This window comes from Zootoca vivipara, chromosome 7 (genome assembly GCF_963506605.1).
Source record: "Zootoca vivipara chromosome 7, rZooViv1.1, whole genome shotgun sequence".
Taxonomy (NCBI): domain Eukaryota; kingdom Metazoa; phylum Chordata; class Lepidosauria; order Squamata; family Lacertidae; genus Zootoca; species Zootoca vivipara.
Genome location: NC_083282.1, coordinates 95499547 through 95518507, shown reverse-complemented (window position 1 = coordinate 95518507; position 18961 = coordinate 95499547). Strand labels below are relative to the sequence as shown.

The window sequence follows — 18961 nt, the reverse complement described above, 5'->3', positions numbered from 1 at the left end:
ACAAACAAAAATCCTTCCAGTAGCACTTTAAAAGGTAAAGGGACCCTGACCATTAGGTCCAGTTGTGACTGACTCTGGGGTTGCGCGCTCATCTCTCATTATTGGCCGAGGGAGCTGGCGTATAGCTTCCAGGTCATGTGGCCAGCATGACAAAGCCGCTTCTGGCGAACCAGAGCAGCGCACGGAAACGCCGTTTACCTTCCCTCTGGAGCGGTACCTATTTATCTACTTGCATTTTGACGTGCTTTCGAACTGCTAGGTTGGCAGGAGCTGGGACCAAGCAACTGGAGCTCACCCTGTCACAGGGATTCGAACCGCTGACCTTCTGATCAGCAAGCCCTAGGCTCAGTGGTTTAACCACAGCACTACTGGGTCCCCTGAGACCTTAGAGACCAACTAAGTTTGTCATAGGTTTGAGCTTTTGTGTGCATGCACACTTCTTCAGATACACTGAAACAGAAGTCCCCAGACCCTTATGTATAGTCAGAGGGGGGGGGGTATTGATGGACTGGTCATGTTGTGCGGATGCCTAATTATCATCTTCCAAAGCAACTACTCTATTCCAAACTTAAAAATGGAAAGTGTAAAACAAAAGAGGTTTAAAGACTGTCTCAAGGCAAATCTTTAAAAATGTAGTATAAACACGAACAACTGGGAAACACTGGCCTGCAAGCGCTCCAACTAGAGAACAGCCTTTACCAAAGGTGTCATGGGCTTTGAAGACACTCGAACTCAGGACGCAAGGGAGAAACGTGCTAAGAGGAAGGCATGCTTGGCAAACCCTCACCAGGATCAACTCCCACCCGGAAAACAATGTCCCCACAAGCAATGTGTGGATCCAGAATTGGCCTCCACAGTCACTTACGGACTGGACTCACTGTTAAGACTCGGCTACAAGTGATCGCCAAAGAAAGAAGAAGACTTATCTGAAGAAGTGTGCAGGCACACAAAAGCTTATACCCAGAACAAACTTAGTTGGTCTCTAATATTTGATGAATTATTGTATTTTAATATTTTGCTGGAAGCCGCTCAGAGTGGCTGAGCTGATAGATAGATAAATATTATTATTATTATTATTACTACTACTACTACTAAATCTCTAGCCCTGGTATGGCCTGGAAACACACGCTGTGTCAAGAAACGAGCTCCCAGCCCTGGGGGAAAAAAGGACAGGCAGCATTTTTCAAAAGGAAAAATCAGATTAAATCAGGAAATTACACTACACCCCATAAAGAAATTGAAGGCAGCAGGAGGAGGGCGGCCCGCGAAGGGCTCCCATGCGGCCCCCGACCCTCGGACGGGCCGCGGAAGGGAGCAGCGCGGCTCGCGCGCCCCCTGCAGGACAAGCGAAGCCGCTGCGGCAGAGCCGGGACGGGGCAAGAGGCGGAGAACGCCACTGGCTGGAGGGCCGGGGGGAAAGGCGGGACCTGCGCTCCCATTGGGTCGCTCGCCGCGAGAGGCCCGCCCTTCCCGCCGTGCTCTGCGTGCTCGCGTCTGGCGTGGCCCCGCCCTGCTCCGCGCGTGCGCTGTGAGGAGAGTATCAGAGGCCGTGCGCCACGCTCGCTTCGCCCGCTCGCCATCGTCGCGGCCGCCGCGGAGAATCCGGTGAGTGGCGCAGGCGGCGACCCCGACCTCCTCCCCCCAATGTCCCGGCCCGGAGCCACCCGCCCTTTTCGCCTCGTCGTCCTGGGGGGGCCCCGTTGCCTCGGCAACCCCCGCAGGCCCGCCGCTTGTGCGCGTGCGCAATCCGTCGCGGGAAGGAAGCGGGGGGAGGGGGCCGAGGGGGCGCGCGCCTCTCTCCGTCTCTCTCTCTCTGTCTCTCTTTCTCTTGCACGCGCATCCCGTGGGCCCCGCCCTCTTCTCGCGACGGGGGAGGGGAAGGTGGGGTCGCTTCTGCGGCTGCGCGGTTTTGCGGAGCCGGACTTTTATTCTGGTGGGGGGGGGGCGAGAGGAGGTGGGAGGCGCCAAGACGGTCACGTGGAAGTGGAGAGAGCGATTGCACCCCGAGGTCATCCAGCCTGGTCCCGTGCGATGCGGGAATCGGCAGCTCGAACTTTGCTGGCACGAGAACGGGAGAACAGGATGGGTGCCGACCCAGGAGGAATGGGTCTCTTCGGCGCTGGCACTATAAGGGAACAAGGCGATCAAAGACTGTGAAATGTTTTAAATATCCGTACAGTATAAACAAGCGAACTGATTAGCAGGACTTGAATAAATTCAGCAGCATAAGACGAAGTAGGAGATGGAGAGTAGAACTTGGAATATGCGGGAGAGAGGGAAAAGGAAAGATACCAGAGAAGGAGAGGAATGGAAGCCCTTAGGGCAGGGATCCCCAAACTTGGCCTTCCAGATGTTTTGGGACTACAACTCCCATCATCCCTAGCTAACAGGACCAGTGTTCAGAGATGATGGGAGTTGTAGTCCCAAAACATCTGGAGGGCCGAATTTGGGGGGTGCCTGCCTTAGGGTGTTCTGTGTTGAGCCCTTGGATTGTCGTGGTTTCATTTTCATTTTTCTCTTTTCCTTCTTTACTTTTTTTTTGAACTGTATGTAAAAATGCAAATGAAAAGGAATTGGGACTAAAGAATAATATAATTATTGAGTTGGGAGAGACCCCCAAGGGTCCTCTAGTCCAACCCCCTGCAGTGCAAGAATCTCAGCTCAAGCATCCAGGACAGATGGCCATCCAGCTTCTGCTCAAAACCCTCCAAGGAAGGAGAGTCCACCACCTCCCCAGGGAGTCCATTCCACTGTACAGCAGCTCTTTCAGTCAGAATTTTCTCCCACATGCCTATAGTCGGAATGTCCTTTCCTGCAACTTGCCTAGTCCAGCATTGGGTTCTCCCAGTGGCCAGATCCCTGGCAAATGCAGACAGCCGTCCCACCTCTCTGCTTAAGAGCCTCCAGTGAAGGAGAGTCCACTGCCTTCCCAGGGAGCCCCTTCCACCATAGAAGGGCACTTATCCTCAGGAAGTTCTTCCTGGTGTTTAGTTGGAATCGCCTTCCTTGCAGTTGGAGTCTGTTGCTTCAGGTCCTCCCCTCTGGAGAAGCAGAAAGCAAGCTTGCTGCATCCTCCAGGAGACAACCCTTCAGAGATTTCTCCTCCAGGCTAAACTTACCCAATTCCCTCAACCATTCCTCACAAGGTTTGGTTGCAGACCCTTGAGCATCCCACCTTGTCCCTAGTCCTCTTAAACTGGGGTGCCCAGAACTGGACACAGGACTCCAGGTGTGACCAAGGCAAAATAGAATAGTGCTAGATTCAGGTAGGTAGCCGTGTTGATCTGACACAGTCGAAATAAAAACTATTGTTTTTTCTGCCATATGCAGAAATACAGGATCTCAAAGCAGCTGTCTTATTACACAAGAATATCAGAAATAGACTTGAAAGAGAAATTGCTGAATTATTACTAAACTGAAAAGTATGGAGAGACCTGGTCTGAATAGAGCGTCTCATTACACATGGGAAAGCTATTTTTTGTCATTGAGTCAATCCCCTCCCCACCCTCCCACTATATATAAGGTTCTGGTGACTTCCGTTTCAGTGTATCTGAAGAAGTGTGTATACACACGAAAGCTTATACCCAGAACAAACTTAGTCGGTCTCTAAGGTGCTACTGAACAATTTATTTATTTATTAGACTAGTGCCATTACTTCCTTTGATCGTGACGTGAGACCTCTGAGGTTGTTGTTCTTTAGCTGTGATTCCTGCATTGCAGTGGGTTTGACTAGATGACCCTTGAGGTCCCTCCTAACTCTACAGTGCTAGGATCCCCTTTTCTACCCTAGTGAAACACTTTCCATTATTTGTGATGGAAAGGTCTCTGGTCCCCTGACATGATGCTCCATGTAGCTCTGGAGAATCTTGAAGCCTTTTGAAATCCCCATCCATCAGGAAGTTTGGCCTGTGATTTTTTGTTAGCTGAGGAAGGTCCTCCCTTATGTCTGCTTCCTTTGCTGCTGAGGTAAAAAAGGCGCAAATTGCTTCAGGCCTAGCTTGCAAAGTTACGTGGTTTTACAGAAATGAAATATTAATCACACTTTCCAATTAGATGAACTGGTTGGATTTTTAAAAAACCAAAAAAAAACACCCTTCAATAACAAATTCATGCTGTAGCAATTTTGGAATTAAAAGTCCTAGAAAAAACTAGAGATGTTAGTGTTAGACTTTTTCAAAAGAGAAGGACCAGGATGCAAGGTTGACAAATAGTTCTGCTAATTTCTCAAGCTCTGTGTGCGTTTTGCTGGTTGCTGGGCTCCCCTGGCAAAGTTCTGCTTTGGATAAGGAATTCCCAAGTTGTGTTACTTTCTTCGTTCACAATTCTGGACCCAACTAAATGTGACAATGGGGAGGTTTGACTAAATCTTGTCTTTCAGCATATGCAAATAGCATCCCGTGAGCCAAGTCAGAACTGCTGGGAGCTGAGCATTCCTTGGCATTCCATTTTCCATATCTCTGTCATCATGCCTTGTTGCAGTCTCAGTTGTAGCCTGTATGCAGACATTTTGCAAACTCGATGAAGAGATTTGGCAAAAATGGGCGGCCCCGAGAATGCTTTGTCCCAGAGGATGCATAGTCCGTTATTACCTGTTGGCAGGAGGCGGCAGAGAAGGCAAGCCAAGAATCTGTGACTTGGCTAAACTGTTAAAAGTTGCAAGTGGAAATGCTGAGCTGCACTGTGGTGAACAGAAGGAAGGGTGTGTCAGTTCTTTGCACAAATCATATCTAGACCTCACTATTGTGCAGGGACACCAAATCACATTTCTGTAGGAAGAAGGTCAAGATGAACATCCCCGGAATGTAGGCAATAAGTTGTAAATATTAAGGGCCAGCAGAAAAATGGGATGTTGGGCTGCCCTCATGGGGCTTTATTAGGAATAGCATTGTATTTTGTCATAGTCCTCACTATACCCACTGAACTGGGAGCTGTAATTTGTTGTGGAAAACGTTGTGTCTACAGAATTCAGGAGCTGCTTTGGGCTAATACTGTTGAGTTTCTTGTTTGCTTACCTAAAGAACTACTCTATTGAAATGTGCATTTGGGTTTCATCATTTTCAACATTAACTAGGAACATAAACATTCTGAAAAAAGCCAACATTGCCAGCGTACCTACTCTTTCTCCCCCATGTCCAATTTTTCTGCACTGGGGGAGGGAAGCCCTTTGCCATCTCTTGGACCCCCACCTCTGGAAGGCTAGAGCCAGACTCGGATCCCCTCACAAGCTGAAATCACTGTAGACAAGTAAGTAGCACGGCTTTTGACACAGAACATTTTGATGCGTCTGCAGCCCTTCAGGAGCAGAAGAAACACTCTTCTCATAAGCTGCCTGCCTTTGATTTCAGATGGGAGGCAGCCTGTCATCTTGCGTGGGTACGAAAGAGGGCAGGCGGGGCGGGGCAGGGGGGCTTTGTCTCTCTGGCGTGCTACTCAATAAAAGATGCTGTGGACCTTGACCTCCAAGAGTGTTTTTGGCTCTGCCTTTGTCATCTTTTGGCTGTTCAGCTCTCTCTGGGTGTCTGTCTTCAGTCCCCCCCCCCAAATCCACCCCAGCAGTGTTTAAACTTTGTGCCAGTATATTACACCGAGCCCCCCCAGTGTTCAGCCTAAGCTGCTGCCCTATCGTGGACTTTGTTTTTCAAATCCTGCATGGATTCCCCATGGAAAAGGCAGTTTTCAGATCTTCAGTGCCAGTCCTCACAGGTAAGCTGAGGCATGTGAGGCATGTTGGGGGGGGTCCTTTGAAGAGCCCTTGAAGAAGTCCCTGGACACCTTGTGCCACTCGAGTTGGGCGAGAGCCAGGCGAGAGTGTTGATGGAGCGGAAACGGCTGCCGTGTGATGACTGGCAAACATGCAGTTTGACCTGGAGGCTGGATTGCTGCCAGAATCCTCCCAACAGCTCCAGAGGTGGAAGGAAAGGAGGGGAGTAGCGAGCTCGGCCTGGCTGTGGAGCAAAGCAGGTTGCATGGAAGAACAAAACGTCCGCCAGCGGAAAGGCTGCAGCCCAGTGCATTGGATCCTATGTAGTTCCAGATTTGTACACGCTTCCCAGAAGGCAATAGGTTCTTCAGCCACTCAGTAAAAATGGAAGAGTGAAAGAGAAGATGCCAAGGAGGGTTTCAAAGAGTTTTTGCAAGCAAATTTCAGGGTTTCAATTTATGCCGTTCGACATAATGAGCAGGAAAGAGGTGAGAAGATACAGTTGATTGAGGGTCAGCGTACAAATGTGGATGCTTGAGATGTTTAAGAGAGATCTCATGATGGGACAGGAGGCAGCCTGGTGGTACGTTGAATGCGCAGTACACAGGGTTAGAGCGGTGTGTTAAAGGGCCCACTGAGGAGTAGCGCCTCCACAGGGGTGGTTCTTAATCGGATATTGCCATCGTCTTGCCTCGGGGCCCGATCCATCACTTTCTTTTCAGACCCGAGAGTGAACTGCGGCAGTAAACACATTAGGATGACATGGGACCCCAAAGCACAGGATCTCTTCCACCGATTATGTAAAGCAGAAAAGGCAAGTAGGCAAACTTGGAGGCACTCGCAGCCTGAGGGGCATGTAAGAAAAGGGGCAAAGGGACTCTTTCCAAAGCAAGGCTTTTGGTCTGACCGGCAAATGCACGGCACATTCAGACATTACTAAATTTAAGGGCTAGACTTGGCTGTGTGGAAATAGCACCAACCCTCTGCTATTACCATCTAATGCGAGGTTTAAAAAGGCCATTATTCTGAAGGGACAGCCATTTCCATAGGAAAATATCTACTTGTGAATGAGTGGGAGAAAGGGGTGACTGGATGCCTGGGCTTCCTTCCCCCACTCCCCACAAAAAGGAAAGTTGCCGTATCTTCAGGGTTACGTTTTCCTTTTGCTGCAGAAAAGCATTACAGGAGGGCTGGTTCTTCTTAGGCTTTGGGGAAATGGACATTTTACAGGGAGCTGGTAAGCTGTTGAAAGGGTTGCACCTCCAAATATTTTATTCTAAATATTTCCTATGTTTTCTTCGATGGTGCTATGCAAGTGATAGAAAAAATTGTAGGGATTGTTGGCTGTAATATGTATCTGATTTTCCCCCAGTTCTTTTTTAGAAGTTTTTTAGAGAATCTTGGCATGCAGGATTATAACACTGATATCTCACTCTAGCTAATCTAAATAAAACTATAAAACTATCAAGTTCGGATGTGTTTTTTAATTGTACCTTTCAGTGGTTAAAAATACAGAACGCGTTGATAGCCACACTTTTATACCCAACTCATCAAAGAAATGGGCTAAAGCATTTCCCCGTTTCCCAACGTGTGTGTGTGTGTTTTTTTTTGGGGGGGGGGGTAAACAAACTGCACCTGCTCCAGGGCTGTTTTCTTTCTCCCACCCAACTTTTTTTTGGGGGGGGGAGGGAATGTGTGTTGGAAGAAGGTGGCTTTTGACCCTGTGGACCCGCAGCCTCTCCTGCCCATCTCCTTTTCCGCGCGCTCTGACTTCTGAGATGCTCCAGCCCCAGGTGAGAGGGAAGCCTGTACGGTCGGACCTCCCTCTCTCGGGTTGGGCCTCTCTTGGTTTCTCCTGAGATGGTGCTTGCTGTGACTTCTGGGTGCATCGTCTAAAAGAAAAAAGAATGAAAAGGTTTCCCTCTTTTCAGAACATTGCTTTATGCATGTGTAACTTGATTCAGGTCTGGTTGACAGCCCTGGGCATTATCATGTTGCAGCCCAGTAGTCTGGTCTGGAGATGTGTGTGTTCTCTGCCCCCCGCCTTCATTTCCAGCACCTGCATTGGCCTTGTGGCGTAGCTCCAGCACCCTCCCGTCCCTTCGGATCCCTTTCTTCCTGAGCAGTTGTGTGCTGAGTGATGATGGCTTTGGGAGCCCAGCTTGCTTCACAGCAACAGGGGGCGGGTGGTTTGCCTGGGCTTTGGCCTGTTTCCAACCTGTGGCTCTGGGGCAGTTGGAGCAAAAAGCTGGCTCCTTCCTTCCTGGAGCTTGCAATTGGAGGATGCCGTCAGTCGACAACTTCACTGTACTGTATTCCTGATGCAATAAAGGATGTTTCCGTGATAGCACCTCGTGGCGTGGTCTTCCTTGCACCTTCTGGCCGCCTTTGAACTTTGATGCTTTCTTTTCAATATGCTGACGATCTTTTCTTTGTTCCATAGCATTGAACAGACGGGTTGATTATTCTTTTCAGATATTAATAAAGCAGCGGGAAGAAGAAATATGAATAAGGCTCCTTCAAGGTCCAGCCCAGCACGAAGGTAAAGTACCGAGAAGCATCAAGTTCCCCTAGGATTTTGGGCTCAGGGCACAAATGCACCTTCCTCCGCGGACGGTGGAGCTTCTCCTCGGAAGGGAATCCCACAAGGATTCTGCGATTCTTCCTGGTTGCAGCCTTCCAGGCGGCAAGACCGTTTTGCCGCCAGGCTCCTCCCAAGCTCGGGGCAGGGTTGCGGGCAAGGAGTGCTGCAGCCTGTGTGACCCCAGGGCGTCCCTGGCGAGCGCCTCGGAGTCGAGAGCGTCCTTCGGGCTGTACCACGAAGGAGAGGGCAGCAAGATTCCTTGCGCCCAGGGGCAGAGGCTGCATGCCGGGGAGCGCTTCCTCCCCCCTCCCCATGCTGGCATGCTTTTCCGTTGCATCGGCATTGCCCCCGAAGAGAGGGGCACAGATAACATCATCTTGGCAAGAGGATTTTCCTGTCCTCTCTTGGCACTGCGTCACTGTGTGCCCATCATGCACGGGCACTTCTCTTGGCATCAGTACGGAGCTGTGCACAACCCCCAGACCTGGCGGGCGCTTCTGCTAGTTCAGGAGCCGGGACATCGCTGGGGTGCCAGTGGCCAAGGCGCAAGCAGAAGCCGGAGCATCACCCTTGATGCTAGCGCGCTGGCGTGCACCAGGGCACTGCTTTGCTCTGAGCGCTGTGGGCAGAGCGCACGCGAGGGGCAGGCATGGCATTGCTGTGGGTGGGAGGAAGGGATGAGTGGAGAAGGGGGCCCATGGCCACAACTTGCCTGAGCTCTGGCACTACCAGAGGTCTGCCTGTACCTCTGGAGCCTGGCGAGGGCGTTCGCAGACCTACGTGGGAGGAGGGTACTGGCTTTCTCCCCAGGGAGGTGCCCTTTCTGGCTCTGTGGCATTTCTTGGGCTCCCCTGTCAAGAGCGCAGTTCAGCTGAGCTTGCTGAAATCCATTTCAAATGCCACTCGTATGAAGCCTGAAGATAACACGAGAAGCGATGCTGCCGTCCCTCAGCCTGGGGAGAACGAAGCTTGGGAACTGAAATAAAGAACCGTTGCGCAGTGCTTGAGTTCTTGGTAACTTGGTTGGCCCTGAGTAAAGGCCCTGCGTCCAAAGGGTGCTGGTTTATTGCGTACACATCTTCAAGAGCTCCGCTTGGCTCCAGACGAGTCGTCCTCCCGACTGACTGTCCCACTTCCTTAACTTCTCCCAGGCATTCTGCCTGTGCTCCTACTTACCGTCCACAAGGTTTGTTCCGTAAGATGCGCTGCTCTGCTGTCCGGGACCCCCTTCTTTTCCGAAACCTGAGAGCTCCCCTCCTGCTGTACCTCCACCGGCCGTCACTCACTTCTTTTGTTTCCTGGTCTTGTTACACCTCTGTGGTTAGAAACAAATCCCAAGGGAGCTTTCTCCCCTGACAAGCGCCGAGCCCAGCCCAGCGGTGGATGTGGTGGTAGAGCCCATGGTCATTGCAGGCTCACTTCAGACCAACACAAAGATGTTGGGAGGGGGGGGGGGAAAGCCCATCTAGAAGATTAAGCTGAGGGAGTGCTCGATGCTGATAGGCTTGTGCGGGAATTGACCAAGGCCCTGTTGTTCCTGGGGCGATAGAACGATCTGGGCTGCACCACTGCGAAGCCGCCTTCATAGGAATTCTTCCCTGCACACAGAAAGCTAGGTGTTGGAAAGGGGGGGGGTTGTATGTGAGGAGAGGATCTTCTTGTGGGAAGGAGTATTGGGTCATGCGTCCCCCGCCAGTCTTGGAAGCAGGAGGGCCCAGCTGCAAGTGGGGCGCTGGGGTGAGAACTGGGCCAGGATCCCTTTGCTTTGTGAAGCCAGGCTGCGGGCAGTAGTAGTAGTAGTAGTAGTAGTAATAAATTTATTACATATACCCCACCCATCTGGCTGGGCCTCCCCAGCCACTCTGGGCGGCTTCCAACAGAGTATTAAAAACACAGTAAAGCATCAAACATTAAAAGCTTCCCTAGACAGGGCTGTCTGTCTGCTGTTCCTCTCCAGTGTTCCTAGACTCTTGTTCCAGGAGGGGCCTTGCCCTGGCAGTTGGGGACGACTCCCGCTGTCTAAAGAACTTTCCCCGGTGCTTCTTGCAGAGATGCCTTGCCCTACGGAGACAGAGATGGACGACGCGACCGCTCTCCGAACCGCCACAGCCTTCCGAGAGAAGCGGACGAGAGCCGGAACGGCAGAGATTCCCGGGATGCGCGGGCGAGAGATGTGCGCAACAGTGGCAGAGAGCCGAGAGACTTCCGGGACCCCAGAGACCTAAGGGACCCTCGGGACACCCGAGAGCCGCTCTACGACCAGTACAGGGAGCCTCCCTACAGGTAGGCATGACCTGGGAGCCCCCTGGAGTGGCACAAGGGGGTGCAAGGGGTGGGGGGTGCTGTTGGGAGTGGCGTTTGGCTGCTGCAGTCGGAACATGTCTCCCCATGTCTGCTCTGCAGGAGAGAGGAGGGCTATGACGGCTATTCGCGCCCGGACGACTATTACCGGAGGAGGGATGACCAGTACTACGACCGCTACCGAGACCAGTTGAGCACCGAAGGTGGGTATTGGATCCGTCCTGTCCTGTGGTGCAGGCTGGGGGGAAGCGGGGTGGGCGGTCCTGCCAGGAAGGGGAGGGGGCCGGGCGAGACCCTTTGCCTTGATCCTGGTGTCTCTTCCCTCAGAGCGCAGGAAGCGGGAGGAGCGGCGCCGGGAAGAGCTGTATCGCCAGTTCTTTGAGGACATCAAGCGGCGCATTGATTCGGAGCGGCCTGTGGACTGCTCAGTGATTGTGGTCAACAAGCAGACCAAGTAAGAGCTTGTCGGGGGGGGGGAGGCACGGCCCTCGTGGCCCTCCCAGTTGCTGCTCCTGCATGTTGTGTGGCTGTTTCTAGGCACGTGGCATGACGCCCTCAAAGCAGGCACACACCATAAAAGCAGAACGAGACGCCAAAGCGCAGGCTCTACAAGTAGTAAACGAACCCAGCAGATTCTGACAGAATCAAACCGCCTCTACAAATGCTGAACGCAAGGGAGCCATTTCATCAGATATGAAGTAGATCTTCCCTACAGTGGATGCGGACACAGGAGGGGGCATGGAGTGACCCTGGGGGGCTGGGAACACTTTTGGCTTTGCTGGCCAGATCCTTGTCAGATTCTAACCTTGTGGGCCCCATGTGACGGGTGGACGGAGCCACCCAACTGTCAATCACCTGACATCACAATGACATTGGGTGATGGAGTGCTGGGACTTCAAAGCACCACTCTGAGCTTGCAAAGAGCACTTGAGGTTTCTGCTTTCCTGCGCATGGGCTGATGGGCAGTTGAGCCAAAAGCTGCTTCTCCAGTTGTTGGCTGTGTGAGTGAGCAAATTCCTCCCCCCCCCCCGGCCAAGCACTCACTTGCCCAGCTGATCCATCTGATGGGTAGCAGAGCCAAAGCCTGCTTTCCCTTGCTAATGCAGAACACGTCAACGCTCCCAGTGGCCCCTTGGCAGCCATGTGCCTACCTGCCAGCACACCTGACGCCACACGGGATGTCAAGTGTGGGGTAGGCAGGTGTGGTTTGGGGGAAAGGACCTTGCGGTCCAAATTTGAACCCCTGGCCGGCCATGTTTGCTCTACAATTGGAAGATTCCTTACTCCTCCAATGCCTGTACTCCACCTGGCGTATGATGAGGAAGCAGAGAGGGGCGCTGGCAGTTCAAGGCTCAGGCTCAGGTGCAGCGTCTTCTGTTTTGCGCAGGGAGTATGCAGAGTCCGTGGGGCGCAAGGTGCGCGACCTGGGCTTGATGGTGGACCTGATTTTCCTCAACTCGGAGATGTCTTTGCAGCAAGCCCTGGACGACGTCAGCAGAGGGGGCTCTGCCTTTGCCATTGTCATCACCCAGCAGCACCAGATTCACCACTCCTGCACTGTCAACATCATGTTTGGCACCCCGCAAGGTAGGGGGGCCAGGGAGTGGCTGCAGCTGCAGGCAGGGCTTTTCCAGGAGACACTTGGGCAGGTGGCTGAGAGCACAAGGGTGGCAAGCGAGGGGCCGCTTCTTCCCACAAAGGGGGCTTACGAAGGTGTCTACTTTGGGTCTCCTGGCTTGTGAGAGCTGGAACCTGTGTGTGTTTTCAGAAGAATCCTAGAACCGTAGAGTTGGAAGGGACCCCAAGAGGCATCTAGTCCAACCCTGCCATGTAGGAATCTTAGCTAAAGTATCCTGGATAGATGGTGTTCCAACCTCTGCTTTAAAACCTCCCAAGGAAGGGGAGCCTATTATTAAAAGGAAAGCCCCCCCCTCAAAGCAGGGTCTCTTTTCACTGTCTCTCGCACAAATGTGTTTCAAATTGAATTGAAACTTTGGAATTTCCTTTGCAAGAGGCAGGCAGACGGCAGAGTTCTCTCGAGTGGCAGGGGAGGCTTCCGACTGCAGGGAGAGCAGCTCTCGGGAGACCCGGCCGGGAGGAGGGCTTCTCCTGCCGCTGTTTCTCTGGCGCCACGGGTGTTGCTCACGCATGACCTTCCCCACCTCAGAGCACAGGAACATGCCACAGGCGGACGCCATGGTGCTGGTGGCAAGGAACTACGAGCGCTACAAGACGGAGATCCGGGAGAAGGAGCGTGAGGAGATCGCCAGGCAGGCCGCCAAGATGGCCGACGAAACCATCCTGCAGGAGCGGGAGCGCCCCCAGCAGGGGGAGGAGGGGTCCCGCGGGAGCCACCCCCCGGGCATCCAGACGCTCCTGAACTTGCTGTGCGACAACCGCTACCTGACCTCCGAGGAGACGGACAAGATCATCAACTACCTGAGGGAGCGCAAGGAGCGGCAGCTGAGAGCCACCACAGACTCCCCCCATCTGGGTAAGTTCTTTGCCAGGGAGATGAGAGGGACGCCTGCCCCCCCCCGTCTGCTTGAACCAGGGCTACTGTGTTTGAGCCCCCCAGAAGCACCGGGGGGGGGGCAGTTGGGGCTCCAGAGACTTAACCCGGCCTTTCCTTCCCCACAGCTTCGCACGCCCGGCAACCCCTCGGAGCCTCTTCCGGGTCCTCTCTGGGCACCTCGGCCGGCCTGAGCAGCACCCAGAGCTCACAGGCCCTCTCTTCGGCCCCCGTGGTCTCTACCCCACAGCAGGAGCTGCAGGCCAAGATCCTTAGCCTTTTCAACAGTGGGGCAGCCACGGCTGTGGCCAACAGCAGCTCGGCCCTGGGAGCCTCCCCAAACACCGGCTTCTCCGCAGGGCCCAGCACGCAGAACCGGCCCAGCGCCACCGGCAGTGGATTGGGCCAGCCTCAGCAGCGGGCCCCGGCCCAGGTCCCTCAGTTTTCCAGCCACGGGGGTCCCGTCAGGGGGGCAGGCCCTCGGGCCGCAGCTCCTCAGGCCTCGCAGCCGCTCTACCAGAACCGCCCGCCCGCCCCCAGCAATGCTTCCGCCTCCAGGCCGGCGCCGTCTTCCGGGATCAACTTTGACAACCCCAGTGTGCAGAAGGCCCTGGACACGCTGATCCAGAGCGGGCCGGCCCTCACGCACCTGGTGAACCAGACTGTGGGGCAGGCGCGGGCCGCCCCTTCCTCCCAGCAGCCGCTGGGCTCCTACCACCGGCACTACTGAGGCCAAGGGCAGCTCTCTCTCGCTCTCCCACCTCCTCTCCCCAAGGCTCCCCTTTGTGCATGCCCCTTCCCATGCCCACCCTCCAGGAGGCCCCCCTCCCTCCCTGGAGCTCTGCCACCCCCTCTCCTCCTTGGGCCGGAGGGGGCTGATGCAGGCGGAGAGCCAGAAGGGCTAAGGCGAGTGGAGTCCAAGGGAGACGAGAGATCTCTTCCTTCTTTGCTCTGGAGCCCCCTCCGTTGAGGGAAGCTGCCTGTGGACTTCATGAGCCAGCCCCCCCCCGAATTGCTTCTTTTCAGCAACAGCCATAAAAATGCAGCCCCAGGCTCTGCTGTGCAGCCCCAGGCCTCCCCTGGAAGAAAAGGGCAAAGGGATGTTTTCTCTATTGGGTGTTCCTGTTGCCCCCTTGATTTCATGTTGTACAAACTTGAATTTCCGTTGGAAGCGGGGTGTCTGTTCCTTTGCAGCCGGAGAGGCCTACTTGCGGGGATTATTCCTCCCCCCCCCCCCATTTCTGAAGCTGTAGATGTTCTGTTCTTGAATGGTTTTGTCATGTAGATTCCTCTGTATTGTTAACTGGAGGATGCCACTTTTTAATTAAAAATATATATATATACACACATATATGCATTAAAAGAAAATGCTTGTGGGTCTTTGCAGGCTGTTCCTGATGCCGCCGGGGGCCCTGAATGTGCCATGCCTGCGTTGGGCACCCATCCTCATGCCCCCGATGTCTTGGGCTTATTGCGAGAAGCGCACTTCTTTTCCCAAAGCGCCGCAGAGGAAGGTGTGCAGCTCAGGGGGTGTTTTCTCGTAGGTCAGGGCTCCCTCCCCCCAACCCCCTCTGGGGAAGAATGACAAAAGAGCCAGAGCTCAGGCTCCCCACGTCCACCTCCAAGACTGAACTCTGCATGAAGGGCCAGCGTCGCTCTGGGGCGAGACACCTGCCTTGAAGGCAAAAGGCCCTGGATTCGGTCCTTGCCAGCAGCATCTCCCCAGGGAGATCTGTGTAGAACCAAGAGCACCCTCACGGGGCTAAAGGCCAGATCCCATGTCAAGCGCTTCCTAGGTTCCTAATGTATTTAACGAGTGTGTCTAAAGTTTTCATAAATGCCCTTGGGCGTATTAACCTTCCTCAATCTTTCTGCCTTTCTTCCAGCGCATGCAAGCCAGATCAGGGGCTCCCAGTTAATTAGTTAGTTAATTACTGAGAAGCCCCTGTTTTTCAAAAGCCAAGCCACGGACCCTCGGCTTTTGAAAATGCCAATGACTATGGTAGAGTTACCTGTGCAAAGCAATTTTTTTGACGAAAATGTGGGGTGGCCCCTAATAAGCAAAAGATTGGGTGTATACTTAAAAACAAACCATACAATTTGTGATATTACCACAAATTGCCTATCCCCAAGCAGTAGGAAAAACTTCTCCATTGCTCCGCTACAACTGAATAATAATTTTAAAAAGCAATTGTGTCCCTGACTTGCCAAGTGTTCTATATGCCAAAGGCTAGCTATATATGAGAATATTCAAACATGCTATTCCTTACTTGCAATCCGTGATGCTTAGCAGCGTATGGTTCTGCTAACTGAAGGATCTTGCACCTTTAAGACATAGGTCAGGGCTTGATAAATTATTGGGGAAGACTGAGTAGAAAGCAGCTGGAATTTAGTGGCATTGATAGTTTTGTAACGTTGGCCGTGTCGCCAGCCAGGTACCCACACGGGAAACCAGCAAGCAGGATTCCAGCCCCAGGGTGCCCTCTGCTTCTGTGGCTTCTGATCATAGGCAGAGCGTGGCCATGATGGCTAGAAGTCCCCACCCCGCCCCAACCCTCTCCATGGACCGTCTAGGGCAGGGGTCCCCAAACTTACCCGGCTTCGGGCTGGTTCCTCCGGCGCCGATTGCGTGGTGGGCCGGAGGGCGGAGGAACACGCTCCCATACGCACGCACACATGCTTTTTCTGGTGCGGCGCCGGAAATGGCTTCTGCGCATGCGTATGGGAGCATGTTCCCCCGTCCTCTGGCTCACACATGTGCACAAGCTATTTCTGACGCCGTGCAGACCCAGAGATGGACAACCGCACCGCAATGCGCCAGTAAGAGCGGTCGGCGGGGGCCACACAATTGGCTCGCGCGGGCCGCATCCAGCCCCCAGGCTGTAGTTTGGGGACCCCTGGTCTAGGGACACAAGCTGGTCCCCTGCCTTGTTGCTACAGGGGCAGCTTCCTATATGTGGGCAGGTGGTTCTGTGTTGGGAGGCTGCCCCATTGCTTGGAAATCTCCTAGTGTCTCTCCCCACCCCCCTGCCTGAAACGGGCTCTTCCCCAAAGGAGGCTTGTCTTGCGGGGAGAAAGGCGCCCCTTCAGGTTAGCTCTGCCGTCTTGAGATCAAGTCCTTTGGGAAGAACGTGCACCGAGAGCCCCCAGCCCAGGATTTTCATTCTGCTTTTTTATTTATATGGCTTGCTAAAACGGTTTTCTAAACATTGGGCAATAATCGTCAAAGCTCCTTTCAGTGCTGGGGCGTGTGATTCCCCCCCCCCCCCGCCCCCTGGCATCAGCAGAGTCTGGGCTGCTCCTGCTGCTCCAGAGAAGCGGACACGGAGCAATGGATTAAAACTACAAGAAAGAAGATTCCACCTAAACATTAGGAAGAACTTCCTGACAGTAAGAGCTGTTCGGCAGTGGAATTTGCTACCAAGGAGTGTGGTGGAGTCTCCTTCTTTGGAGGTCTTTAAGCAGAGGCTTGACAGGCATATGTCAAGAATGCTTTGATGGCGTTTCCTGCTTGGCAGGGGGTTGGACTGGATGGCCCTTGTGGTCTCTTCCAACTCTATGATTCTATGCTCTCTAGGCTTGTTGCAGTGCCTGAACCCCACTCAAGAGCAGCTCCGTGCAGGAGAAACAGAAGCAATCCCTGTGGCACTGTGACATTCCCCGTGGGCAACGGCAGCCCATTTCTCCTCCGGTGGAAGGGAACAGCAGCATTTGCCCCAGCCAGGAGAGCCAGTCCCTCCCTGTGGATGCCAATGCAGAACGGCAAAGGCCTCTTCCGCCCCATCCTGCCCCCAGGCTGGAATGCCAGGTCTTCAGCAGCTGTATGTCAGTCCCTGCCTTGTCTCCCCTCCCTGGGCCTTGTGAGCTGGGCCAGCGCAAGCTGTCGGGAAGGCAAGTCCAGTTTCCTCCCAGGCCTGCTCAGCACCGGTTGACTACTTGTAAAAATGTAAGAACCTAAGGTGAGCCTGGCTCTTGGATCAGGCCAGTTGCCTACCTAGAACAGCGTCCCCTTCTCTTCCTGGCCTGTAGGAAACCCCCAAGCAGCACTCCAGCACAAAAGCCTCCCTTTCTGCATCTGCATAGCTCTCATGACTGGAAGCCCCAGGGGCCCCCCTCCTCCAGGACCTCACACTTCCAAAGGTATCTACAGTGAGGGGGGGGGAGTATTTGATCCCCTGCTAAATTTGCTCACTTGCCCTCTGACGAAGAAATGGTGTTTCCTGCTTGGCAGGGGGTTGGACTGGATGGTCCTTGTGGTCTCTTCCAACTCTATGATTCTATGACCAGTCCATAATTTTAATGGTAGGTTTATTATAGCTGTGAGAGGCAGAATAACAACAGGAAAAACCCCAGAAACCCAGAAGACAAAAGTCAGAGATTGATGTGAGTTATAATGAGTGAAATAAGTACAGTATTTGATCCCCTTTCAACCAGCCAGATGTCAACTACCTGGTATCTTCAGATTAGAAGCACCTGCTGTAAGGGAGAGGTCTTACCTGTAATCCCAGCTCGTTGCAGTACCTGTACAGCAGATTCCAAAGTAGCCCCCATGACCAAGACCAAAGAGCTGTCCAAGGATGTCGGGGACAAGATTGTAGACCTGCACAAGGCTGGACTGGGCTACAAGACTCTTATTGCCAAGCAGCTTGGTGAGAAGGTGACAACAGTTGGTGCAATAATTCGCAAATGGAAGAGACACAACATAACTGTCAACCTCTCTCGGTCGGGGGCTCCATGCAAGATCTCATCTCGTGGAGTTGCAATGATCAGGAGAATGGTGATGAAGGAGCCCAGAACTACACGGGGGAACTTGTCAATGATCTCAGGGCAGCTGGGACCATAGTCACCGTGAAAACAGTTGGTAACACGCTATGCCGTGAAGGACTGAGATATTGCAGAGCCCGCTGAGCCCCCTCGCTCAAGACAGCACATGTACAGGCCATCTGCAGTTTGCCAACGCACATCTGAATGACCCAGAGGAGAACTGGGTGAAAGTATTGTGGTCAGGTGAGACCAAAATCGAGCTCTTTGGCATCAACTCAACTCGCCGTGTTTGGAGGAGGAGGAGGAATGCTGCCTACGACCCCAAGAACACCACCCCCACCGTTAAACATGGAGGGGGGCATATTATGCTTTGGAGATGTTTTTCTGCTAACGGGACAGGACACCTTCACCGCATCGAAGGGATAATGGACGGGACCATGTACCGGTATCGTCAAATCTTGGGTAAGGACCTCCTTCCCTCAGCCAGGGGTCGAGGATGGGTATTCCAGCATGACAATGACCCAAAACACACGGCCAAGGCAACAAAGGAGTGGCTCATGAAGAAGCACATTAAGGCCCTGGAGTGGCCTAGCCAGTCTCCAGACCTTAATCCCATCAGAAATCTGTGGAGGGAGATGAAGGTTCGAGTAGCTACACACCAGCCTCGAAATCTTACTGACTTGGAGAGGATCTGCAAAGAGGAGTGGGACAAAATGCCTCCTGAGATGTGTGCAAACCTGGTGGCCGTCGGACATCTGTAATTGCCAACAAGGGTTTTGCCACCAAGTACTAAGTCAGGGGACAGCAAACTTTTTCAGCAGGGGGCCGGTCCACTGTCTCTCAGACTTTGTGGGGGGCCGGACTATATTTTGGGGGAAAATATGAAGAAATTCCTAAGCCCCACAAATAACCCAGAGATGCATTTTAAATAAAAGGACACATTCTACTCATGGAAAAACATGCTGATTCCAGGACTGTCCTCGGGCCGGATTTAGAAGGCAATTGGGCCGCATCCAGCCCCCGGGCCTTAGTTTGGGGACCCCTGTAGTAAGTCATCTTTTGCAAAGGGATCAAAGACTTATTTCATTATAATGCACAT

General features: G+C 53.2%; 1 protein-coding gene across 1 annotated transcript; it reads left to right on the top strand.

The window, feature by feature from the left end:
- Positions 1 to 1534: 1534 nt before the first annotated feature.
- NCOA5 (nuclear receptor coactivator 5) lies at positions 1535 to 16324 on the top strand. Its single transcript, XM_035123074.2, has 8 exons — positions 1535 to 1605; positions 8177 to 8243; positions 10335 to 10568; positions 10689 to 10789; positions 10914 to 11040; positions 11974 to 12173; positions 12754 to 13080; positions 13227 to 16324. Exons 2-8 carry the CDS (start codon positions 8206 to 8208, stop codon positions 13826 to 13828), a joined length of 1629 nt encoding a protein of 542 aa, XP_034978965.2. The 5' UTR covers positions 1535 to 1605; positions 8177 to 8205; the 3' UTR covers positions 13829 to 16324.
- Positions 16325 to 18961: the final 2637 nt, after the last annotated feature.

Coding starts and splice junctions, on each gene's coding strand:
- NCOA5 (XM_035123074.2), top strand. CDS start 8,206: ATGAATAAGGCTCCTTCAAGGTCCAGCCCAGCACGAAG. Junction 10,790..10,913: donor AGACCAGTTGAGCACCGAAG/GTGGGTATTGGA, acceptor CTCTTCCCTCAG/AGCGCAGGAAGCGGGAGGAG. Junction 11,041..11,973: donor GTGGTCAACAAGCAGACCAA/GTAAGAGCTTGT, acceptor TGTTTTGCGCAG/GGAGTATGCAGAGTCCGTGG.